Here is a 27658-nt window from a genome sequence, read left to right on the forward strand (position 1 = left end):
AATAGCAGTCTGAAAGTGAGTTAACTGGTCAGTGTAGTGCGCCTTTTGTTATTATCTTATCTAGACAAATTTAAAGCACATTTAATAGGTGATTTTTTATTTTTTATATTTTTTATCATGTCAGAAGCAAATTGAAAACCTGCAAGTTGCTTCTAGTGTGAGAGAATTGGCCATCTACAAAGACGTTAACCAGGGGATACCTGGATGGGTTACCATCCTGCTGGGAGGCTTTTCTCATGTCCATGCATGGGAAGCTAGGGCTGACAGATGGAGCTCACTGCATCTCGCGGATTCGAACCACCAAACTTCAGGTCAGCAGTTCAGCCAGCACAACAGTTTAAGCCATTGCTCCATCACGGCCCCTTTCTTTTTAAAAAATAATTTTTATTGAAAGATTTACAGATTCTGAATTGGACTGACATGAAAGTTTGAAATTAACATGAAGCTTTCCTGATCTGGTAAAATTCTGGATAGTTTAACAATAAGTACTCCCATTTATAGAAATTATAGGTTTGGGAATGTGGGCTCTTACACATTGCCAACTAGGCAACTGTCCTACTGATGATAAACAGAGATATTACATTAGAATCAGACTATGTGCAAAATTGCAATTTTACTATATAAATGCCACTGTTTTGTGCCCATATTGATATTAACACAGATCAAAATATCATTACATTTGACAGTTTTGATAAAATTAACATTTGCGCACCAACTGAATTTTGTTGCAAGAAAAATCTGTTCTTTGTTACCAAAATTCACAATTTTTGAGGCTCTTAGATGTTTATGAAGAATGTGTGTATTTTAAAATGTGCACAGGTAATAATACATAGAATTGAAAAATTCATTACAATGAATGGAGAAGAAAAGAAGCATATAAATATAATTTTAGGGAAATGTTTTTAAATGCCTAGATAATTTATAAGGGAAATGGTTGGGGGAAGCCTTATGGAAACAATGGAAGACAAAATCAGAAAGAAAACACTCATACAGATTTATGAAAAAACAGATCCAAATGGAATTTTCACATTCCTCTTGGTATATAGCAGAACAGTTTTAAAATAACTTTAACATTTATTTAAATAAAGTGGATCCTGATATTTGTACAGAATTATGTAACCAGTAATTTCCTTCACAAAGAGAGGGGGGGAAAGCAAAAGAGAAAACTGAAGGATTTTTTTTGTTGTATCCTTAGTGCCATCTTCTGGCACTTGAGCGGCCATACAGAACAACTATCTATTTGTTCAATGGTGTTTAAACCAGAGTTTTCTGGTGGATTGAGAATTTTTTGATGCATAGGAAATATTGAGAGTGAAACAATGCACAGTAATGGACACAAATCCAAGCACAAAATTCAGATTAAAACGTTCTATAAATTATATATTGGGGGGAAGGGGCCCACAGAGGGAGCAGAGACTAATTTTCCATGACCACCATCCACGAATTGGCTGCACTGATGTATTTTGGCACAACAAGCAAATGGACGGAAGTACGCCAAAACAACCTATAACACAAACTGTAGCCCAAAACCAATCAGTAACCCCAACCACAGAAATCAATTATTTGGAAAGTTGCAGTCTCTCAGTTTAAGGAGAAAACAATGGCAATCTCAACAAGAAACACCTTGAATCTGGATGACTTAAGATGCATTGACTGGAAAGCACAGAAGAGCCACAGTTTTGGAGTCTTACTACTTCCATCCCCCACTAACAAGGGTCCCATCAACACTTGTTTGCAACTGTATTATATGGTCAATGTAGACTCATATGGACTGGTCCATGAGGTCATGAAGGGTTGAAAACGTCTGAACAAGTAAAGAAGAAAAAGAAGTAGACTCATATAATGCAGTTTACCAGCACTGAACAGCATTATATCAGTCTACACTGACTATACAATGCAGTTTCAAATTGCATTTAAATGCAGTGTAGATGGGACCAAAGACTGTACTATAAAAGTAAACTTGATAGTACTGAACTTGGGTCCCCCTGGGGGAGAAGAGCGGTATATAAATTATATAAATAAATAAAATAAATAAACTTCTCTTGAGTTATTTTCCATGGGCAAGCACACCAATTCTTTGTAGAGGATTTTTACCTTACTTAGGGAATAGATTTCGTTAACCCACCTTGGTCTGGAAGCAGCAGTAGAGTTGTGTTAAGTAGGGATGTTTCCGTGCTAATGCCAGAATCCGTTTTTCTGTCATTGTGCAGTCCACGTCGTCGTCTTGTAGGATGACATCTTTCTTTAGGACTTTCACTGCGTATACTTCGTCTTTGCCTTTTAGCTCAGCAAGCATGACCTAAAATAAAGGGGAAGATTTCAATGTGCCTGTGCTTTACTTCTTTGCTCAAACTGCTTTGACAAAATTCAAAATTAAGGCCTCAATTTAGTGGTGGAGACAGAAGCCCTACATACAAACTATAACAGTAACCTAAAGCAGCTTGTGGCCATTGGAGTTATGGCCCACTCAAGACTGCATATCTCCATACATTCATGATGTGTACCAAAGCTTTCCAAACATTTAATGTTGGTGATACAGGTCGCATGGCCAGCATGATTGCATGGAGCGCCGTACCTTCCTGCTGGAGCAGTACCTATTGATCTACTCACATTTGCATGTTTTCGAACTGCTAGGTTGGCAGGAGCTGGGGCTAACAGCAGGCGCTCATTCCGCTCCAGGGATTTGAACCTGGCACCTTTCGGTCCACAAGTTCAGCAGCTCAGCGCTTTAACACACTGTGCCAGCAAAACACTTATGTACTGCAGCTTGCACACTAACGTATCAAGACATAAAGTTTGGAAAGCTCAGATTTATATACTTGGTGCAGGATATTATTCTTAGACAGAAAACTAATCCACATTCTTAATACACCTAGCTTGTGGTATAAACATTGTGTGTGGCCTTTAATGTAATTAGGAATTTTTAAAAGGTTTTTAATCAGCTATAGTACTATGAACAAGGATGGCACCATCATTAGATAGTCTGAGCTGCCCTCCTTAGATAATAAATTTAGGATAGCCAGGAAAAGCAGAAAATTATTATTCAATAATAGTTACTAGAGGTGGTGGACAGAATTGATTATGAGATAGTGTGCCACAGACAGGCCTGTAGCGAGGGGGCGGTTTTAGGGGTTCAACCCCCCCCCCCAAAAAAATTTTCAGGTTATAAAAAAAACCTGGTTTACTCATGAATTTTAACTGGTTAACCAAATCCCCATGCTAAGTCTATCAAACACAAAACATTAAGAGTCCCTCCAGGCACTATCTCAAGCAGATATTGACAGGTTTGTAGCGGGGAGGGGTGTGTGCTAGGGGTTAAACCCCCCCCGAAATTTTCAAAACCCCTACCGAAATTTTTTTCTGGCTACGGCCCTGGCCACAGATTCCAAATAATTTGGCTGATTTTGGATATTATGTAGATAAAACTAGGTGGGATCATTTGCTACTGTGCCCCAGGAAGCAAAATGTCTTGGAGCAGTCCTAACTATAGACATCCTGGTCATGTAGGCATTGTAGGGTGCACAAATTCACTGTAGAATTAATGCAGTTTGATGCTACTTTAACTGCCATGGCTCTATGCTATGGAATCCTGGGAAGTGTAGTTTGATGAGGCCCCAAGCTGAACACCTTGTAAATTACAAATAAATTACAACTTGGATTCCACAGAATTGAGCCATGGCAGCTCAAATGATGTCAAATTATATTCATGATTATATTATAATTAATTATACATATTGTAATTAATTCATGGCAGTTCAAATTATGTCAAACAGTATGGATGCAACTGCAGATTTCATATAATCACCATGAACCTTGTTAGGAAAAGAAGCAAACATGCAAGTTTTACTAAAAGCCAGAAGCCACATGAGTGCTAAGAAAAGGAGGCTCAAGACTGCCACTTCCATCATCATTAAAATCACCTCTGCAACTCCACTTTGTGCTGAAGGGGTAGGAGGAAGAATAAACAGACTTTTCATGCCTTGTTGAGTTTGCACAGTGGCTGGTAAGTACAAAAACAAAACGATTTGACTTTCAAAATCAGAGAACGCAAAAACAAGGATTGCCTTCAGGGAGAAGAAATGTCAACCCTCCTACAGAGCACTTTCTTCACTCAGGTACAGCGGCAGAAGACACCCACTGTAGCTTAGCATTTCAATTCATGTACATACTTTCAAGTTAACAAACATAATGTAATGCTGACATTTGGAAAAATATATAAAGTAATCCAATTTAGAAACAAGAGAATTATTCACCAACGCGGGCTCTATAGAAGATACACTGGTATTAGTTACGATTACAGTTCTTTTGAGTGCAAGGAGGCCACCTGTTCTTCTATTAAAAGTGTTCAAAAAACTATCAAGTTTTGATAGAAGGGAACTTTAAAGATAGGTACTTATATAAGACATGCAACATTTGAGTACGGATTTAGATAATCATCTGCACCTAAAGGGGTGCGAAGTATCTGCTCTGCTTATCAAGATCTTTTGGACGGCAGTTCACAAAAGCCCAAGACATGGCCAAATCACAGGAAAGCCTGACCTCCACATTTGCTGGGGTTAGGGGCACAGTACCACAGTGAAAGTGAAAAAAATGCAAAATACTTGTGTGAATGCCTAGCTATAAAGGTAGAGGTTTTCCAGCATTACTTTGTGGTCAATGTCCACTGATGTCCTAGAAAGGTGTTTTTTCTAGACATCTCTAGCATGGCTGGAGGAAGTTGACCATGAAGTCACAATGATATGAGAGAACATTTTTTTAAAAATTGTGTCAGGAGCGACATGAGAAACTGCAAGTCACTTTTGGTGTGAAAGAACTGGCCATCTGCAAGGACAATGCTTAGGGGACGCCCGGATGTTTGATGTTTTACTATCCTTGTGGGAAGCTTTCCTCATGTCCCCACATGGGGAGCTGGAGCTAACAGAGGAAGCTCACCTGCTCTCCTCAGATTCAAACTGTCAGCCTGTTGGTCAGCAGTCCTGCTGGCACAAGGGTTTAACCCATTGCACCACCGGGGACTGAATTCAATTTTAAATAAAATCTATGAATAATCAAATCCACAAAAGTCAAAACCGCAAATGTGGAAGAATGTCTATAATCATTCATTCTTGCTAGGGAGAAGAGAAATTTTAAAGAATCTTCTCCCTGTTGAAAAAGGATTCATTTGAAAAACAACACTTTTGAGGGGGAAGTTGCTTGCAAAAATGGGATTCCCTGCACAGAAAAAAATGTGGATTTTTTTTTCTCGTAGAAATATATGTTTTAAATCTTTCAAATCATATATCATGAAAAATATAAATGAAAGGTTTTCATGAGATATGTTATATCCCCCAACCTTTCGTTATTACAGTATAAGGGGTTGGTTAAACCTCTGGTTTTCTAGTAAACATGAATTACTGTGTCACAAAGTGATGCGTGTCTTAAAAGTGTTTCATCATTATGAAGTATTTGTAAAGCTTTGGTCTACAAGACTACTGCTGGCTCAGAGGACATATTGCTATGGAAAAAAAAAATCTGTGAGCAGTATTCTGTTTATATTACAAGAAGTTCTTCTTTCCTCTGCCTTCTCTTTCTTTCCTGTAGCCTGCCATAATCTTGCCAAGTATATACCGCAAACCTTCCAGAGAAGATCTTGTGAAGGTCAAGGAGGAATTGATTTATGGAATCTATTGTCTGTTTATAAAACCCATCCCACCAGCAATTCATGAGCTTAATTCTGCCTTTGGAAAATACATATAATGAGTTATTTCTGGGAAACTGGGATTCATTTTTTGCCCTCTCCTAGTACTTGGCAGATTACATGGTTTCCAAGCCCCTCACCGTGAATTTTTTTCTCACTTAAAATGATAACATTTTGGTTCTTCTGCTGTTTCTAGTCTGACACCAGAGTCCATCACCAGAATTGTTCCCGTACAACTTGGAGCTGCTGCAGAAGGAACATATATACAACTGAAAGGGAGTTCAAATAAACTGCAAAGCAATGGGGCAACAGATTCACTGGTGACTCGTGCTGAAAGCAACCACAAAATAACCTTTAGGGAGGGGGAGAGAGAAAATTCAGGCCATCGGTCCCACAAAGTTTGCCAATTTCCTCCCAAATTGACATGATTTTCAGGTTATGTCTGTCTGGCTTCCCCCCCCCCCCCCCCCGCCGTGTCAGGAGCGACTTGAGAAAACTGCAGGTCGCTTCTGGTGTGAGAGAACTGGCTGTCTGCAAGGACGTTGCCCAGGGGACGCCCGGATGTTTTGATGTTTTTATCATCCTTGCGGGAGGCTTCTCTCATGTCCCCGCATGGAGCTGGAGCTGATAGAAGGAGTTCATCCGCGCTCTCCCCGGGTGGGATTCAAACCTGGCAGCTTTCAGATCAGCAACCCAACCTTCAAGTCACAAGGCTTTAATCCACTACGCCACTGGGGGCTCCATGTCTGTCTGGCAATCAGTAAAGAAGCATCCCTTTCTCTCACCCACCCCCTGCCCCATGCAAAGATACCTGGTACTCCCTCCAGAATTCCTAATTACCTACAAGGTTACCTGCTAAGTCAGAATCCCTCTCAAAATGGTGGCTAGAAGCGTGGAATCATTTTGAGACACAATTTTGAGAGGAACTCTGAAGAAAAACAAAAAGGATTTTAGCCTGTAAAGTGTACTTGTGAATTGCAGGTTGGCTGTGATTGGTCCCTATATTAAATGGAAAAGGCAATCCTGAGACTTCTAAAGCTACAACCCCCTTGATTCTACATCACTGAGCCACTTATGCATTTGAATATGCTGTTTTACTGTTTTACTCTGTTTTATTATTTTTGGGCTTCGCCCTGTGTCAGCCGCCCCAAGTCCCTATGGAGGCAGAATAGAAAAATAAAGTTATTTATTTATAAGCGACATTTATATCCTGCCCTTCTCACCCCGAAGGGGACACAGGGTGGCTTACAGGTTATACGTACATACAATATAATATATCATTAGCATTGCAAAATATAAGCATTATAAAGGTAAAGGTTTCCCCTGACGTTAAGTCCAGTCATGTCTGACTCTGGGGGTTGGTGCTCATCTCCATTTCTAAGCTGAACAGCCTGCACTGTCTGTAGACACCTCCAAGGTCATGTGGCCTGCATGACTGCATGGAGCGCTGTTATCTTCCCGCCAGAACGATACCTATTGATCTACTCACATTGGCATGTTTTTGAACTGCTACCGTGTTTCCCCGAAAATAAGACAGTGTCTTATATTAATTTTTGCTCCCAAATATGTTCTAGGTCTTATTTTCAGGGGATGTCTTATTTTTCTATGAAGAAGAATTCACATTTATTGTTGAACAAAAAATGAACATTTATTATATACTGTACAGTAGTTGTCATCACAAACCAACATAACCAGACAAACTGAATCCTATCAAGAATTTCTTGTTACTACCATTATTTCCATGTACAACTGGTATGTACATTTACCAATCCTGCATGCTCTGGTGTTCTTTTTGGCAGGTGCTGGGCATGCTTCCAAACAAAAACTTTGCTAGGTCTTACTTTCGGGGGAGGCCTTATATTTAGCAATTCAGCAAAACTTCTGCTAGGTCTTATTTTTTGGGGATGTCTTATTTTCTGGGAAACAGGGTAGGTTGGCAGGAGCTGGAGCAACAGCGGGCGCTCACTTCACTCCTGGGATTTGAACCTGGGACCTTTCGGTCTGCATGTTCAGCAGCTGAGTGCTTTAACACACTTCGCCACCGGGGCTCCTATAAGCATTATATATTACTATACTGTACTATGTATTATGGTAGTTAAAGTGGCATTACACTGCATTAATTCTAAAGTGTAGGTGTACCTTGTTCAGAAAAGAAGCGAACATCCACATTTTATTACTTGCTAGAAACCACAAGAGAGCCAACAAAAAAAGATTCAAGACTGACACATCCATCATCATTAAAATCAGCTCTACAACTCCTCTTTATGGTAAAGCAGTAGGAGGCAGAGTAAACTTTTTAATGCCTTGTTGAGCTTGCACAGCTAGCAAGCTGAAAAACCCACTATAATGCAAAAGAAGAGTTGGAAAATATGTTCACAATCCCTTCAGAATTCCTCACAATTTCCAAATACTTGTATTATTGCCAGAGTTCCTATCAAAATGATAATTAGAGGGGGAGGTGCTGCCAGTGGCGCGACGGAGACACCGAAGGAGAACTCCCTTTTCCTTTGCCTTCTGCCACCTGGGAAGTCCTGGGCGCCCGCCTGTCATGCTCGTAAGGGAAGGTCCTCCCTGTCGTAGTCCTAGGTCCAGTAGTATCCTCCATGGCAGGGCTCTGCGGTGGGGACGTGCGGGGCCGACCACTGGCTGCTGGCATGGCGATTCACAAGTCCCAGAGAGTTCAGTGCCACCAGCATAACAACAAAGGAGTCACACCACAGACACTGGAGAGAAAGGCCAGCGAGCTGGGCAGGGCCATCCGCTGGATTGAATTGGTTTTTGTTCTCTGCTCACCAACCATCTTTCCTGTGCCCACCCCTCGCCATGACAGCAGAGCTAAGCACAATGAATAACAGAAAGAAGCATATAAATAAAGACACATTGGCCCAGAGACCCCGAGCAAAGCATCCAAAGGAAACAAAGAGGAACCAAAAGACTTAATATGGACAAAGGGATGGGCTAAACTGAAAATGATAAAATAAAGGCCCTTTGAAAGAAAGAAAAAAGACAACTAGAAGCATCACTTTGAGACACCATTTTGAGAGAGATTGTGTGGTCGAGGCTCCTTATTTGGAGGCTTTTAAACAGAGGCTGGATGGACTTCTGTCAGGGATACTTTGTGCTTTTACTGCATAGATGGCCCAGGTGGTCTCTTCAAACTCTATGATTTTATGATTGCTGAGGGAGCTTTATATGCCTCCCCCCAGTCATCTGTTTTCCCCCATTTGCGAAGTCTCACTATAGATCTTGTGGGACAACATCATGCTTTCTTTAAAATATTTCCTTTTTGATGGTTGCTAAATCTGAGTTGCTATGGTTCAATGATTAGGCTCTATCACGCATCTTCAAGAGAATTCAGTCAGTCTTGTTCCTTTCATTAAGTTATAGTAAAGGTACAGGTTTCCCCAGCCCTGACATTAAGTCTAGTCATGTCTGACTCTGGTGGTTGGTGCTCATCTCCATTTTTAAGCCGAACAGCCTGCGTTGTCCATAGACACCTCCAAGTCATGTGGCTGGCATGACTGCATGGAGCGCTGTTACCTTCCCACTGGAGCAGTACCTATTGATCTACCCACATTTGCATGTTTACGAACTGCTAGGTTGGAAGATGCTGGGGCTAACAGCAGGAACTTACCCCGCTCCCCGGGTTTGAACCACTAACCTTTCAGTCAGCAAGTTCAGCAACTCAGTGCTTTAACATACTGCGCCACCGGAGGCTCCCTATCAAGGTATATTTTAAACCAAATTTTAAACCAAGAAGAGGCATGTAAAAACAAACAGCTATTTACCTTCCCAAAACTGCCTTTTCCTAACACTTTGATGAAGTTAAACTCTTCGAGGCCCATGCGCTTCGTCTGTGCTTTGACCTCTCCGTTTTCCCCATTCTCGCCGGGTGTGTTGAGCTGGTTGTCAGTTGAACTTGTTGCTGCTCCCCTGTGTTCTTCTCCTCGGTTATCAAATGATAATGCTTTCCTAATATTATTTTCAAGTTCTTTGATTTCTGTGAAAAAATTATAGGATAATGAAAAGGGGCAGAAAATAATGTAGGTACTTTTTTTTTATTACAGAAATCATAGGTATATCTGCAATGTTATATTAATTCTGGAGAATGTAGATGAAAACAATGCCTTAGGGGGAAAAATACTCTATTGTTACAGCTTCCAGAATCCCCCAAATAGGTGCAGTCATGATGACAGAGGAAATCTGGGAATTATAGTTCAAAAAGATAACCTTCCAGTTATTGTGCCTAAATGCTAGTGCTGCTGAGACTTGGCGTCCAACAGTGTGAAGTCCAAACATAAGATTCTCAATAAAACATTTGTACCAAAAGTCCTGCAACCAAGTATTGTGATCTCTTTCGATCCAGTTTTATTGTATTCCATGTCAATGCCATGGGGAATCATTTCTGAATTTAAATTCAAACTTTAAACACACTATCCAGTGTGCTGAAACAATTTTGTGGATACGGTTCAGCACATTGGATAGCTTTTTAAAGAGACATATAGACTAAAACTCATGATTGGTTCACAACCTCGCTGCCTTGGAAACTACAAGCTGCTACTACTCTGAATAGGACAGTTCTGTGTTCGAAAGAGCCAAGTTTGAATGGTCCTAATGTTTTCTAAAAAATATTTCTGAGTTGCTATGGTTCAATGATTAGGAGCAAATAATGCCAGATTATTATAACATTTATGCATTTGGAAAATAGGAGTTGGCAAACCTTGATCACAAGGGGATGTTGGGGCTGACTTTGACCTGTCATCTTCCGGTGAAGATCCAGGAACTGGTGGTTGAGATTCTGCACCTGGAACAAGCTAAAAAGAGAACAACAGAAATACTTAGCAAATTCAGTGAGCAAAGAACTAGAACTGGTGTGAGGAGAGCAAGAGGGTAAATTGCCAGGACTTGAAAGTATAGAATGGGACACAGAACCCAACTATATTACGCATGTATTGTTGTCTTTGTTAACAGTACCATTAATTGTCAACTGTGTTTGACAACTGTTGTGAAGTTGGTGATTTAAAAAATAATAATGATATACAAAATACTAAAGATTTTTAACCAGCCTATATTTGCAGCAAGAGAGAACAGGGCTACAGCCCAAAGAAGGGAAAGGAAGACTACGAGTAAGCAATAGCAGCTCCTGAGAAGCAAAGAAAAGGAAGAAAAGTGACAGACTAGTGTGTATCATTAGAAAAAACTACAGTTAAAATAAGATTTCAGATGATGGTGACAACAGTTGGAAACTGATCATGGTTGGTAATATGTGAGTGTTTCTTTGCTTCCTACAAAGACTTCAAGAACCTTGAGAGAATAAATAATCTTTTGGAGCCCGAAAAACATTTTAACTGGGACCCAAGCTTGAATCACCAATTCATGAGTACAGTTCTTGATGAGAAAAGAAGGGCTTGTATGTACAATCATGGAAACTTAATATAGCTATGATTGCCAAGTGGCATAAATAAATCTAGATAAAACTCCATGCAGCCACATATAAGATCATTTTTATGATGGAATGTTTGTTCTGAATTCTAAGCCTCTCTGAATCAATGGTCATAATTAACTGAGTGCAAATCCAACATGTACTCACTTTAATATCAACAGTAGCTCTGCATGAAAGGAATTTGGGTTGATGTCAAAATATGACTTCATAAAGATCTTTGGCAAGTGGCAAGTGCATATTTCTAAATTCTGAATGATTTGTTCTAAGAGTATAGTCTAAAACAGACTTCCCCACTTCATACCCTTCAAATCTTTTGGAGAAAGGATGCATCTACACTTTTGAATTAATTGAGTTTGGCAACATTTTAACAACCATGATTCAATGCTATGGGATCATGGGAGTTGCAGTTGGCTAACTGTTCATGTTTTTACCTGAGAGAAAGTCAGGAGCAGCTCAGGACTTCATGGTTGCCATGACGACCATGGGGCTGTCCCAAGTGATATCTGGTCCCACCCATCAAGCTGGTCACACACTCGATCTGGTTTTTGTTGCTTTGGATGGTGGTGTCAGAGTGGAAGAGCAAAATATTCTTCCGTTGTCATGGTCTGACCATCACCTGATCAGTTTAAGACTTACCGTGACCTCAAACCTCTGCAGGGGTGGTGGACCCATTAAGATGGACCATGGTATCCTTCTGGGACGGCTTTCCGGGATGGGCCTTGGGGGTACTGCTCTGCAGTGGCTCCAGTCCTTCCTGGAGGGCCGTTCCCAGTTGGTGAAGCTGGGGGACACCTGCTCGGACCCCTGGCCATTGACCTGTGGGGTCCCGCAAGGTTCCATTCTGTCCCCCATGCTTTTTAACATCTACATGAAACCGCTGGGTGAGGTCATCCGGAGTTTTGGAGTGCGGTGCCATCTCTACGCAGATGACACCCAACTCTACTACTCTTTTCCACCAAACTCCAAGGAAGCCCCCCAGATACTGAACCAGTGCTTGGCAGCTGTGATGGGCTGGATGAGGGTGAATAAGCTGAAGCTTAATCCCGACAAGACAGAGGTCCTCCAGGTCAGTTGCATGCCTGATCGGGGTATTGGGTGGCAACCTGTGCTTGACGGGGTCGCACTCCCCCTGAAGGCGCAGGTCCGTAGCTTGGGGGTCCTCCTGGACTCATCGCTGACACTTGATGCTCAGGTGTCGGCGGTGGCCGGGAGGGCCTTTGCACAACTAAAACTTGTGCGCCAGCTGCGACCATACCTCGCGAAGTCCGACTTGGCCATGGTGGTTCACGCCTTAGTTACCTCTAGATTGGATTATTGCAATGCGCTCTACGTGGGGCTGCCTTTGAAGACGGCCCGGAAACTTCAATTAGTTCAACGCTCGGCAGCCTTGGTTCTAACGGGAGCCCAATACAGAGAGCGGTCAACCCTCCTGTTTAAGGAGCTCCACTGGCTGCCGCTTATTTTCCGGACCCAATTCAAAGTGCTGGTGATCACCTATAAAGCTCAAAACGGTTTGGGACCCATCTACCTTCGGGATCGTCTCTCCCCCTACGAACCTGTACGGTCTCTTCGGTCATCGGGTGAGGCCCTCCTCTCGCTCCCCCCAGCATCGCAAGCACGGTTGGTGGGTACGAGGGACAGGGCCTTCTCTGTAGTGGCCCCCCGGTTATGGAATTCGCTGCCTAGGGAGATCAGGCAAGCCCCCACCTTGATGGCATTTCGGAAGAGTCTGAAAACTTGGCTTTTCACTCAGGCCTTTGGTTAAGATCATCTTTTTTCCATCACAATTATTATGCTCCTCGACCTTTTGCACTGGTCGCTCTTCCCGATTCCTGATTGATTGATATTATTCAGGACTCCTCCCTACCGTACCAAATGTGAGCTTAAATGATTCTAATGCACTTTATCTATTTATGAATTTGTTACCCATAATGTGCACCGTACACTTTGCTTATCCACTATTGCAACCTCATTGTTTTTAACCTGATGTTTTAATTCTGCGTTGTGTTTTTAACTTATTGTGTATATTTTTTATTGGTTTTGTTTTTGTCCTGATGTTTTATATTTTATCATTGTTTGTATTTTGATTTTGCTGTAAGCCGCCCCGAGTCCCCTTTGAGGGAGATGGAGGCGGGATACAAATAAACTTATTATTATTATTATTAAGTCTATTGAGTATACTTTCTTGTGAACAGCTATATAAAGGATTGTACTGAAGTAATGTGATTCTCTCAATATCCCGCCTCAAGCTGCAAGGAGTGTGGTTGTTGCTGTTGTTGTTACAGTGATTACAGTGTGCATGAGATACCCCATGATTTCTATATTTTTGCCCCAAATGAAAAAGGACCAGTTCCTGAGAAGTTTCATTGTGAACATCAGCTGAACTGAATTCTCTTTCTGAAGAATGTTATTTCATTGTATTCCATCACTGGAACATCAGAGAAGGTTGGAAGAAACATCTGGCAAAGAATGATCTCATGCCAGTTTTTCGACTAGATAAGAATTATTTATGTACACATGTGTTCCCACAAGGGGACATCAAAGTAATGGCTTTGATGTTTACATGGCTTTCTGACAAGAACGATCCCTTCTGACAACTGAAAAATAATAAAGCCCTTCATGACTCCATTATGACTGAGGTCAAATCAGTTGAAGGGACAAATTGAATGTTCTGCTTAATGTGGAGCATGAAGACATTTCTACTAATTTCTTTATGGAATTTCAGGCAGAAAGATTTGGGGAATGTTGTCACACATTCCCCGGTGCCCCTTCCCCATTCCTCACCGGACTTTTCCACATGAATAGGAACATCTGACACCAATGGGAATGGTTAAAAACCTCTTTATACTCATGTATAAGTCAGCTTTATGTCAAAGTGGTCACAATTAACCATGAGAGTAATTCTGTAGCGAAAGGAAAGCACCAATTTATCCATAGAGGTCAGCCATCCCTGGATGCTGCTCTATTTTCCTATTCCAGGATTCAAAAAGGCAAGAAGTGGTTCCATAGCAGAGAGGATTCAAAGGGTCAATCCTTCTTTTAGGTATTTCTGGGATGGACTAAACTCTTGCCTTTTACCACTTAACTCAGAGAACAGAATGGTTCCCTTTTTTTAAAAAGGCTTAAGGCACATTATTATCGCAGATCCATGGATGAGTCCAGCCAAGTTTTAGAGTTGATTTAAAATGTGTAGATTTATAAATGAGTATATACAGTAGTAAGGTTCTTATCTGTAAGAAAAGAGGGATTATCAAGAGGTGACTAGGGAACAAAAGGTTAAGCCTCTCCTTCTCACACTGCAAGTCCCCCTTAACCATCCCGTCATCCAACACGGATTACAACATATCCTCCAGCTGCTTCCATTTGACAGAAACAATCCTAAGTAATCATTTGCTAGCCCACATTTTCACATGCTTTGAAAATATTTCAGGATAAAGGAGGAGGAGAGAGAAACCAGCATTTGCTGCAAACTGAGTTCAAAATGTTCATAGATTCTATGATCCTCAGCTTACTTCAATTGCTGCAATTTGAGTTTAAAATGTAAAAAATAGTTAGCACTCAACTATCCCAATAGAGGAGAGATGATAAGAGGAGAATGCTTCATCCTTTCCAGCAGGATCAGTCAAAAGCAAACTGCTGGAGCCTCTCCCAACTTGAGTCATTAATAAAACTGCTCTATTGACCACTTGCCGATGTTTATTGCCAACAGTTCCTATTTTGGTGGTAAATATTAGAGGGTTTCACAACTAACATTTGTAGACATACTACTGCACACATCTGCAGTAGAGATTGAAAGATTTGTAAATTTCTTTTTATAGTCAAGAATGAATAACTTTGCAACTCCTCTCTCTCCACTCCCCAGTCAGAAGTTGGATTTGCATTGATCATCTGCACTAGTTACCTCGGCTTTTCAGACATTGTGTTGTCAAGACATTCTTTAAGCTCAGAAGTAAGGAAAGTCTGGCTCAGTATTTGCAGGCTATAAAAAGTCTCTCATCCCAATTCTGACTTCAAAAAAATAACCTTTAAAATAACCCTCAAATTTCTGGCCCTTTCTTGCTCCCATTGTCCTCTCCTCCCACCAGCAAGTAATAATAGTCTTATTCTGTCTAGTTTTTGGGAACTGCTTGTGAAAGCCTTTTAATGATGTGATGTGCAGTTTTTTGATTTTTAAATATTGTATTTTAAGTAATTTTAAAAGTTTTTAACTCTACAGGTGGTCTAGTTGTTTAAAATAACTTTTACCATTATATTTTTACTAATGTTTTATGTAAAATATTTTAAATCTGTATCTCTTTCAATAAATTTTAAGGTGACTTCAGCCCTATTGCACATTTGCATTGACAAACTGAAGGAACCAAGCTGGAGGATCTTATTTCACAATGTAGAACAGTCAGACATTAGATGATGTTTTAAACGGTTTCTTTCATTACCTTCTTCCTTCTTTGTCCACTATTAGTGATTTTATCTGGAGTGACGCCAAGATCTGCGAGTACTTTAGCTATCCCTCTGGCATCCACTCCGCAGTTTGGAGCCACATTTGATTCACAGCGTCTATGTACATTCATCTTGCAAACTGTAATTTAATCCAAGAAAGGGAAGGTAGTTGTGGTGAAGAAAGAAGAAAAATGAGGGTTAAATTGGTTGCCTTGAAATATCAATATCTACCATCCATCTTAGCTGTATTTATAGCAAGGTCATGGAAGGCTGCAACATTCATTGTGATACTGAACTGGACAACATATGGCACACAGGCTGCATTTAATCCCCAATGGCCATTTTAGTTCCCCCCTCCAGGTAGTCAAATGTCAAGAAAATGATCTCAGAGAGTGTGAAAGGCATTTTACCATGTTTGTAGGCCATCACTGGGATCCCAAACCCCTATGTCTTCTTAGAAGATTGATGCTACCTGTAATATAGTGCTTTTTCAAGTACGGAAGGGATAACAACAGTGTATTTTAAAGTTAATGCAATGACTGATAAGTGAAGACAATATTTTTTCCCCTAAACACTGCGGTTTGGGTATCATTCTGCAAGATTTTGGATCAGTGTAATAAAAAATAATGCTAGTGATGTGTCATTAGTGAGCTACTATTAACAAATACTGGGTTTCATTCATGATCTATCGAAAAGTAAAAAAAAAAAAAGGGGGGGGGAATGGAGAATATATATTAGCTTGGTTCAAATAATGTTAATAATTTTGGGGTAAACATGGAAGGCATTTGGTAGGACAGCCTGCCCAGTTTTTAATGTCTTCATGGAAGAAGCAAAGTTCAATTTTAGTCCAGAAATTCTGTAAGAAGATCAGGCTGCCATAAATGCCTTTAGGTCAGTGCTTCTCAACCTGTGGGTCCCCAATTGTTTTGGCCTTCAACTCCCAGAAATCCTAACAGCTGGGAAACAGGCTGGGATTTCTGGGAGTTGTAGGCCAAAACATCTGGGGACCCACAGGCTGAGAACCAGTGCTTCAGATATTTTCTCCAATTTCTCTTTCAAACTTTACAAGGGGAAAATAGGACTTAACAGATTGCAAAAGGATGGAGGGTAATCCTGAAGCAGAACTAAAATAATACTGGGAATGATTTCTCACCCACTGCTTCCGATGAATTAAAGTGGGGAATGACAGATTAAAACAAAGCAACACATAGCACAGTTCACAATGCATAATCACTTTCATTCCAGTAAAGAAGGATGGCTTAAAGTCAGAGAGCCTATGCATCTGGCGGTGACATAAGAACAAATAACAAAAATATTCAACATCAGTTCCTCATGTACTCATGAATCTGGGGGCAGGTGGCCAAGGAGTAACGAAAGCATACAATTTCTGGACATAGTATCAGACATAATGAAGACGTTGCCTCAGGCAGCATATACTAGGAATTGGGCAAGCAAATCCAAGGTACTGAAGTCCTGAGCTGTCTGGACCCTGCTACCAGACTTGTCTCCCCCAAGGTAGATTATTTTCTGGTAAAGTTGGAAAGCACAGGTGTTGAAATGTTAAAATAGGTACCCTGTATGCTCATATATAAGTCTAGAAAATTTAGTCAAAAAATGAACCCAAGCAACCTGGGTTGACTTATCCAAGGGTCAATGTGTGCACTGTACCTTAACTCTTATCAAAAAAGAAACCATCCCCCCTTTTCCACATAACAACCCTTGACTTATCCATGGGTCCCATCAAAATCCATGCTTTTGTCTTCCAAATCTGCCCTCAATTAATACATGAAATTGATTTATACATGAGTATATGCAATAATGAAATGTTGAGGTAAGATCTATTGGCTGGACCAGTCAGTTTCTTTATGTGGAATAAAAGTGAGGTGGCAGTAAAAGTTTCAGGATTGGTATGTCCCAGAAAGAGCTTGAAAATTGCTTTAAAACCATCTGCTTTCTGCATGCAAACTGCAAATACATAGAATGGTGAAACTGCCTCTTAACTGATACACAAAGCTGAACTAAAAATATCTATCTAGTTGTTTATTTAATTCACAGAACAAACAGTTCTGGGAATTTTGCCTTCAAATATATAAAAGGAAACAGCAAATAAACATGCATCTTAAGATTCAAACTATTTTTTTGTTGGCAAGCTAATAATGCTTTCTGGCATCCCTTTTATTCGACTGCCCCCTTGTGGAAGAAAGGGGGGAAATGCAATTTTTTGTGTGCAAAACTTTGAGTAAGTACATACATAGCTACAGAGTTTGAAGGAAAAATCTGCTCTTCTAAAAACAGTGATGACTGTGACTTCAAGTCATTTCTGGTTTATAGAATTCTTGACATCAGGTTTTCTTGGCCATATATATTCACATGAGATTTGTCATAACATTTGAAAAAGGCTGAGAGCATGTGACTTGCCCAAAGTCATACAGTATGTTTCAATGGCTGAGTGGCGATCCAAATCTTGTCCTACCAAAGTCTTAATCCAACACTCAAACCACCATACCACACTGGCTGACAATTGAGGAAGGTGTTATTTCTGTGTCTTAATGTACTGGGATCAGTGTCATATTTGATCCTGTTGGCTACAACTGTTTTTCTTTCTTTCCTAGAACGTCTTCAAGTCCAGCACCCAATGGATCATGGGTTGGAATAAACAGAAGATGAACTGAACAACCTTGCACTGTTCACTTGCCTCAGCACCTGGCATGACACTGTTATATCCTCAGAGCCAGTGCCAGGTTGCAGAGCTTTCCCTTTGGAGTTAAAAAGTACATACTGATACAATACTCAATGTGATACATACTGGAAGGTACTGGTACTGAAGGACAAAGCTGCATGTGTTCCAAACATAGCCTGCCCTCCCATTCCTTTGTTTAAGTGCAAGGACAAACTGTATTGATCTAAGGATGCATTTGCACTGTAGCATCGATGCAATTTGACATCACTTTTATGGCCATGATGCAAATCAGTGGTTCTCAACCTGTGGGTCCCCAGGTGTTTTGGCTTACAACTCCCAGAAATCCCCGTCAGTTTACCAGCTGTTAGGCTTTTTGGGAGTTAAAGGCCAAAACATCTGGGGACCCACATGTTGAGAACCACTGATGTAGATGCAGTCTAAGATTCCATTGCAAATCTTAGCACCTTTCTGTTCATGGAAATGGCAATGGGAGGGGTGTGCTATTCTGACCAGGTTTGGAATGCCTTCCGCTAGCCTTGATAATAACTACAGACCTCCAATTGATTTTCTCATATATCACATGCTGAGCACTTTATCCGAAACATCGACTGAGGAGAACTGCTCCTGATGTTAACAACAACTTCCCTTTGAGGTCAAATTGTTCCGTGAACTCTCGTCTTTCTGGCACTAGTTTTTAAAAAATCTATTTGTAGAAGCTTTCAGGAAATAATCAAAGGCTTGATCTGTCCTTTACCACTGTTTGTTCTTACTGATTTACTATATTTCAGTGTCATAGTAGACAAGGCATATGTAATATATTATTTTAAATAATTGAAAATTATGGTTTTAGGTCAGAGTTAGAAAGGATCAACCTAGAAAGGATTTTGGAAGAAATTCCAGTCATTGCTAGCTAGAAATGTTAATGGTGAAGGATGTTATTGGCTCCAACAACATCTGGAAGGCTGCATTTTACCCCTTCCTAATTTATATATTTTTTTAATTTATAGTTTTTAATTTGTATTTTTATGTTGATTATTTCTTTGGGTTATTAGAAAGAAGGTGGGTATGAACTGAAATCATTAGCAGCACAGCCATGCAGGTATTGTTTTAATTTGGTTTTATTTTACTAGCCAATGAAACAGTAGACCATGAGTTGAAAATACAGATTCTTGGTATCATTCAAAATGACCAAAAAGTGGGTTACTGAAAGGCAGGAGACACCTATACACTGTATACTGAACTAGTGGAAAGGCTACAGTAAATGACAGCTGCTGGTTTCCATGTTAGTAGGGAAGTGAAACTCGTCTGGAATTTGCCCAGAACATTAGGTGGACTAATCAAAATGCTGAATCCTGTCTCCCAAAACAGGCTCCACACCTTGGATGGCTCCTGAAAAAATGGGACTTAAACCTGGACTGGATTCATGCAGCAGCATCAAAACTATCCATGTGCTGAAGCTGCTTTCCTAACCCCATTTACCTGGCAATAAATCCCAGTGAGCACAATGCGACTTTTTCCTGACTAGGCAAGTATTGGATTATCATGCAAGTTTTAATCATTCAAGTGGGAAATAAAGACGTATCAGAAGAAGAGCACCTTACCTTTACATTGTAAACCTTGTCTCAGAAGACCCCAGAGCAATGAACCACAGTGGTCACAGAAGGTGGGCACTTTGTAATTGTGAATGCTGAACTTGTGAGGCATGTTGACACTGAAGCGTTGGGAGCCCACCTGAGAGAAAGCAGGAAAACATGATAGCACCACCAAATGCCATACTGACCACAATCCCTTTCCAGTCAATGACGGATGAGCTCATTATCATCTATAGCAACACCAAACTCAGCTCTACAGGGCTGGTTCCACACTCACATATAATCCAGTTTCAGAATGCAACTAGAAAACATTAACATTAGATGCATCTATACCAGGCATGAGCAAGCTTTGGCCCTCCAGGTGTTTTGGACTTCAACTTTCACAATTCCTAACAGAATTCCCCAAATTCTGATTCTTGCATAAACCCGCCATAGCAGTTCTCTATACATGAAAAAGTAAATGAGACTTCAAACGGACTGTAGAATGAAGACCCATTTCACTTTCAAATGGGAGGTGGCAGTCTTCTGAACAAACAATATAAAAATCCCCACCAAAATTAAGTAAATAAACAACAACTTGCTGACAGTTTCCTTTTATCTAGAGCATTTCTCTTGTAAATATTTACCTCGTCGGGGGCTTCCTGCTTCTTCAAGCCAGCGCATTTTGTTATGATAAGTTCATGGCATCGCTTGTGGACTACACAAGTGCAAACTGTAAGCAAGAGAAACCGTCAGTCTAACAAAGGCCAACTTTATTTTGTCCACAGTGAAGGAGGGCACTTAAATGAAGGAAGTTCTAAAAGATTGCTCCTCCAACCCTACTAAGGGAAGTGGGTGAGAAGGTCTAAAAGATTTAACATCTATAACTGTAGGAGTGAAGCTGTACGTAGAATTAATGCAATACATTACTTTTCAGTATTTTTTAAAAATACTCTTGAAATATAAAAATCTATTCAAATGAAGCCTCAAGAACAATATTTCTGGTGTAATATTTATTCATTATTGTTTAGAAAGGAAATGAAGTTGTGAGTTACATTACTTGTTAAAATCAAGGGAATATAACCCATTACCATCATAACTTGCAGCACATATTTGCAAGCTCTATGACTGGCTGCAAGGCACACAACGGAGTCAGATGAATTAACAAGAACATAGACGGCAAATAACCCTATCACTTATGTAAAGACATGGCAAATAAGCCTTACATATTTCATTGAGAAGTGCAATGTGAACTCCTTACCTTGACATTGGTACCCTTGCTTTCCTATTACTCCCCTGTGAATGAGAAGACATGAGAGAACAAATTAGAAAATGAGAACAGAAAAACTATCCAAAATATATAAAGAATTACAGAATACATGTTGGAAGTGCAGACCACACGAAGGCACATTCTCCAACATGTGCTGAATAAGAGGAGATAAAATTTTGGAGACAGATACAAAGATACACTTCAAGATATATTTAAGATGAAGATAAACTGAAACCAGAACTATTTATCTTGGGTATTCCTGATGAGCACATTAAGATTTCCAATTAAAGAGTGATATGATTATATGATTCTGGCAGCCAGAAATCTGTGCACAAAACTGGGCGGGGGGATAAAACCAATGAGTACAACTGAAAAAAAATTAAATGACTAACAAACTCTCATCAATAATGAAAGAGAATTGAGTAAATAAAGCTATGAAGTACTTGGCAGTGCTGGGAAAAGTTTATAAATTATCAGATAGGTAAAGGTAAAGGTTTCCCCTTGACATTAAGTCTAGTTGTGTCTGACCCTGGGAGTTGGTACCCATCTCCATTTCTAAGTTGAAGTGCCAGCGTTGTTTGTAGATGCCTCCTAGGTCATGTGGCCGGCATGACTGCATGGAGTGCCGTTACCTTTGAACTGCTAGGTTGGCAGAAGCCGGGGCTAACAACGGGAGCTCACTCTGTCCTGCAGATTCAGACCACCGGTCAGCAAGTTCTGCAGCCTAGCGGTTTAACCCACTGCGTCACCATGGCCCCATAAATTACCACATACATAAACCTAAATAAGAGGGAGGCATTACACTTGGAAGTTGCGAGTACTAAATCCTCTGCAGTTGAAAGTCTGCTAGAGGATCACTGAAAATATCTATAAATAAGGAAGGTTTTATGACCGTATTTACTAAAGTATAACAAACATCAAATGTAATCAACACTTCAATTTTGAAGGTGCACATTACAAAAATTGGATTTGCCCTTGAATGTAATGCATCCAACAGTACAGGTATAGCACATGAGGGAGGCAGGTAGCATGAATGAAGCCATGTAGGAAGCCATGTCCCTCCATCTGGCTGAGGCTTGCGAGCTGCTGAATAGTTCTTACCATTAGAAAGTTCTTCCTGGTGTTTAGGTAGAATATTTTTCCTGTCATTTGAATTCATTGCTCCATTGTGTTCTACTCTACAAAGGAGCAGAAAACACACTTGTTTCCTACTCAATGTGACATCCTTTCAAATATAGCTATCACATCCTCTCTCAGTTTTCTCTTCTCCAAGCTAAACCCAGCTCCCTGTCATTCCTCAAAGGGATTGGTTTCCAAACCTTTGATCATTTTGGCCATCTTTCTCTGGACACATTCCAGCTGGTCAATATCCTTTCTGAATTGTGATGACCAGAACTGGACACAGTGTTATTCCAGGTGACGTCTGACCAAAACAAAACAGACTGGGACTATGACTTTCCTCAGTCTTAACACTATGTTCCTATTGATGTAGCCTAGAATAACATTGGCTTTTAAAGCTGCCACATCATATTTCAACATAAGAAAAATAGACTAAGCGAGGCCACAATGAAACAGTATTGCTAGGTGAGCATAGATTTTGGGCAGTATGTTAAGATGGTGGTTGGTAGCCAAAGCTGCTTTCGGTGGGCATGAATATCCAGACAATCAGTGCCTATAGAGGTGGAGCTGTGCCCAAGAAGGTATTGAATCCCTCCTTTTGCAATGACCCCAAACGCAACCATCAGCATTTCAGAACTGGGCAAATAAATTGTATGGAGGGTCATGCTTGCTGCATTCCTATTTATTTCAGGACAATCTTCTCTTGGCTGCACAGATGGAATTCTCACAGTTGAAACTAGCTCTTGCTTTTTCCCCTCCTACGTTTTATAAAATGCCACCAAGCTATTCTTTGTTGAAATGTCAAGTTCTAATGGATTCTTGGCACTTCAAGTTTTTTTCCCCCTGAAATATCCCTTCCCCCCAAAAAAAACACAAAACCATGATTATATGACAGAAGAAGCTGTGTGTGTTTCCATGGCCAGTCAGAAAAGATTCATTGTATTGTTAAGGTTTGGAGAACTTAGTAATTAATGGGTGCACATATGCCTGTATATTGGATGTAATACAGGATAATGTTTGGACAATACTTGGTTGTTTTTTCCTCCTTTGCTTTAGTGCTTAAAGGAAACGATAAACGAATTACTCACCTCCTTACAACTCTCACAATCTCTTACTTTCTTATTTTTATATACTTCTGTTAAATCAGAGCCATGGGGTGATATATAGACAATAAAAATTTTTTCAAAAGTGCCCTTTCAAACAAAACAAGTACAGTACAAGGGACTACAAATTGTTTTTCAGTAGTACTCATCAGCAAAGTTTTGGTAAATCAGATCTTGTTTGAGATAAGACTATGGCTGGATCTACACTGACATATAATCCAGTTGCAGTCACCACTAATTTAATAGGCTGTGGACATTTTAACTTGGGCATGAGCAAACTTGGACCCTCCAGGTGTTTTGGACTTCAACTCTCACAATTCCTAACAGCCTACCGACTGTTAGGAATTGTGGGAGTTGAAGTCCAAAACATCTGTTGGGCTGAAGTTTGACCATACCTGTTTTAACTTATCAAACAAATGGTAACTTTATGAAATTTCCTTCCTCTGAAATATAGCTTACAGTACCTGGTATTTCTTGGCAGTCCCCCTTCCAAGAACTAACTTCCTTGAAGCTAGATTGGCCAGAATTTGCTTAGCTTCAAATATAAGATGGTGCCATTCATACTACACAACTGCAGCACTATTATTCCACTTTAATTGCTATGGCAACATTCCACAGAAGACTGTGATTTGCAATGCAGGAAGGAGCATTTAAACTTTTCAGCAAGAGAGTTCTAGTACCTCTTTAAACTACAATCCCAGGATTCCATAGGGTTCAATCATGCCGTTCAAGTGGAATCATAGTGTTATAACTGTGTAGTGTGAATGGACTCTTCGGCCCCATCTGCAGTGACATATAATCCAGTTTCAGAATGCAAAATAACTGCATTGAACTAAATTACTGTATATGGTGTACAATCCAGTTCAATGAAGTTCAAACTGCATTATTTATTATTTATTTGCAGCATTTATAATCTGCCCTTCTCACCCCAAAGGGGACTCATGGCGGATCACATTGCACACATAAAGGCAAACATTCAATGCCATGACATAGAACAGAGACAGAGACAAGACGCAGGTACCGGGCTGGCCTCGAACTCATGACCTCTTGGTCAGAGTGATTTGTTGATTTGTTGCAGCTGGCTTGCTTTCCAGCCTGCGCCACAGCCCGGTCCTATAGGGCAGTGTAGGTACGGCCTCAGTGACTAGAGTGTTTAGGCCAAAATAAATCCTCTGTATTGACTGTGTTTCATTTTCCACATAATTCAACTATGATTACAGCCTAATTTCACCTCACTGCTACAAAGTGTTAAAATTTGAGGTCTATAATATACGTTTGCTAATGATAATGATCACTGATAAGAACCACGGTGATTGAGCTATTTTCTCCAGAAAGCTATCCGACCAAAATGATAGCTAACAATAACACTAGCATGCAAATACATACCAGTCAACAAAAGAAATTATTCCTTATAATTTATTTACCATATAAAGTCTCGACAATGTGAACAATACGTTGGTTGTCTAAGATAGGTGGCCATAAACTTGTGCCCGTTAACCTGGTGGACCCGGCGTCGCACTGCCCCTTGGCGCTTCCTGGGGCGCATCCGCTCCCTAAAGACTCGTTCTTCATTGTCTTTGGGTGCTGGATAGAGAAGTGAGAGAGAGGGAGGGAGGAAGGAAAATAGAAGGTAAACAGAAGGAGATCGACATGAAAACTTTCCAGACGCAAAAAGCTGTGAACCAAAACAGGTAAATATTCATGTATTTAATTTGTATTCTGTCTTTCCATCAATAGAGGACCAAAGGCAGTTTACAATATAAACTGAAAAAATTACAGTTGGCCCTCTACATTTGTATGTTTGACTTTTGATTATTCACAGATTTGATTAAAATGTCTGTATGAATCTCTAATGCACTGTTTCTCAAACTCTGCTCCTCCAGGTGTTCTGAACTCCAGCTCCCACAATTCCTAGCAGGTGGTAAGATGGGTGATAGATTCATAGATCTGAAAGAGAACATACAGCCCATCTAGTCCACATGGGCCATCTTGTCTCTATCATGCAGGAAAAGCACAAAGTACCCCTGACAGATGGCCATCTAGCCTCTGTTTAAAAGGAGCTTCCACCACATTCCGAAGAAGAAAGTTCCACTGCTGAACAGATCTTATATTCTGGAAGTTCTTCCTAATGTTCAGATGAAATCTCCTTTCCTGTATTTTGAACCCATTGCTCAGAGTCCTAGTTTCCAAGTCTACTCCGTCTTCCTTATGTTATCCTTTCACATATTTATACATGGCTATCTTGTCTCCTCTCAATCTTCTCGTCTGCAAGCTAAACATACCTAGCTCTTTAAGAGGAAGTCCAAAACAACTGGAGGAGCAGGGTCTGAGAAACACTGCTCTAATGGAAGACGACCACAGAGTGATGCTGGAGGACCTAGAGAATATCTTTCTAGAAATCTCTAGGCACTGGCAGGCCTCCACAACCCGCAGCCCTCCAGGTGTTTGGGACTCCAACTCCCAGAAGCCCTAGCCCAGTGGTTCTCAACCTGTGGGTCCCCACATGTTTTAGCCTTCAACTCCCAGAAATCCCAACAGCTGGTAAACTAGCTGGGATTTCTGGGAATTGTAGGCCAAAACACCTGGGGACCTACAGGTTGAGAACCACTGCCTAGCCAGCTTGACCAATGGTCAAGAATTCTGAGAGAAAACTAAAACACCTGGAGGGCCGCAGGTTGTGGAGCCCTGTCTAAGTCATCCAGGGTGAATTTATTATCCACTTCCAGCAGAAGTTGAACATAAAGTCATGCTCAAAAACATAGGGATTCCTGGAAAAGTTTTCTCTCAAGTATAAAGATAGCCATTTTTGATTCACTGTTTTTCATTTTCGTGTGGGTCCTGTGGCACTAACTGCAGCAAATATGGAGGGCTGATCCTATAGCAAACATAATATGTAATTCGATTTTTTAAAAATAAGATGATCCAATTGAAATATTTTAAACAATAAAAATTAAGAACAGTAAAGATCAAAATATATCACATCCCCTTGAAAACTTCCTTCTGCAAATACCAATTGAAAGCATTAAATAAAAAGGTATTTGTCGAAATAAAGAAAGTAGTGAGGAGTGAGACACTTAGAATTCCCAGCCTTTAGTGCCTCACCAAACTACAAACCCCAGGATTCCATTGGCTGTTGCCATGGCAATTTGTGTGGAATCATAGTGCTATAACTGCATAGTTGGAAGAGCCCACCATCTTCCAGATAATCTGAATACAGTGTGAAATCTGCAATTCCATTCCAATACAATGCACATAAACAATGCATTATACGTCCCAGAATTCTGCCTGGATAAAGGTAGGGAGGGAGGATATGCTGCTTTTCCATGTCAGCCACATGCAGCCAATGCTTCAGTCCACTGCATCACAGATGCTTTGAATGGGATCGAAAAGCTTTACATAATCAGAACACTGAAAAGACCCTTTCCACAAAATCATACAAATACATTCCAATTTTCCAGGGATGCATGAATATACCCCATAAACAAATCAATACAATAACATAAATGTGTGCTTAACATTTTCTCCAGAGTTATCTCCACTCAGCAACGGCTTGAATAAATGGGCCTGTTAGCAACACAGATAAGAGTAACAGGTGTAGGCTCTGTTTACTAAGCAGCATAGAAGATCTGAATTAACCTCTGATATTTTCAAAGCTTGGCTTTCTAAGAATTATAATCCTTAAAGGTCATTCTTCCTGCGTCTGGCTATTCGGCAAACACGACAGAAAAGGACAAAGGCATCCTTTGCAATTGTGCTACTTTTAAGCAAGGTGGCCATGCTTTGTCATTTGCCCTCATTCTTTAAAATAATCTACATTTCCTTTCCCTATTCCCATCTCGGGTTTTTTTTCTCTCAAATGTAGTAAAAGGCAAAGTGTGGAACTCAGGAGAATGGATGATGCGACACAGCATGGCTAGCAAAGGCTATTGTAGGCTAAATGAAAGAAGTGGGAGCAGCAAAGATGAGGAGGAGGGTGATGATATGGCCCTTAGCAATATGTTGTGGGTGATACGCAGCAGAAACTGTGACAGTAGAGGACACCATTCCATTTTCTTAGCCATGTGCAGCATAATCAAGGCAGTACCACAACCCCCTCAGCCCAGCATTAGTTCAAAGTGGGCTGAGATGATTAGCCATGGAACTAGCAATTCCTTCACATGGCTTACCTGAGACTTTGTTCCTCATCAGATGGGTGTAGTGCTCTGCTTCCATGCACTGTGGAAAAGGAGCCCCATGGGAACACCCATGGAGGCCATCACATGACGTAAGGGCATTTCCAGTGGGAAACGGTGTCCTACACTCGTTCTCAGGAGTCAGGACTCCAAATAGCTTTAAGATGGGAGAAAGTGGGAGAAAGA

At 40.5% G+C, this 27658-nt stretch overlaps 1 protein-coding gene across 2 annotated transcripts in view; it reads right to left on the minus strand.

Annotated features, from left to right (window-relative positions):
* prkce (protein kinase C epsilon) overlaps nucleotides 1-27658 on the minus strand; it is a 371743-nt gene that overhangs the window by 91420 nt on the left and 252665 nt on the right. For both annotated transcript variants that reach the window (XM_062971287.1, XM_062971291.1), the window contains exons 3-10: nucleotides 24725-24884; nucleotides 21070-21104; nucleotides 20456-20541; nucleotides 19839-19968; nucleotides 15554-15696; nucleotides 10398-10491; nucleotides 9466-9677; nucleotides 2126-2299 (exon numbers count right to left, since the gene is read on the minus strand). In XM_062971287.1, coding sequence (XP_062827357.1) covers nucleotides 2126-2299; nucleotides 9466-9677; nucleotides 10398-10491; nucleotides 15554-15696; nucleotides 19839-19968; nucleotides 20456-20541; nucleotides 21070-21104; nucleotides 24725-24884 — 1034 coding nt within the window. The remainder of the gene's footprint in view (nucleotides 1-2125; nucleotides 2300-9465; nucleotides 9678-10397; nucleotides 10492-15553; nucleotides 15697-19838; nucleotides 19969-20455; nucleotides 20542-21069; nucleotides 21105-24724; nucleotides 24885-27658) is intronic.

The sequence above is a fragment of the Anolis carolinensis genome, chromosome 1, assembly GCF_035594765.1.
Source record: "Anolis carolinensis isolate JA03-04 chromosome 1, rAnoCar3.1.pri, whole genome shotgun sequence".
In the NCBI taxonomy this organism is placed as follows: domain Eukaryota; kingdom Metazoa; phylum Chordata; class Lepidosauria; order Squamata; family Dactyloidae; genus Anolis; species Anolis carolinensis.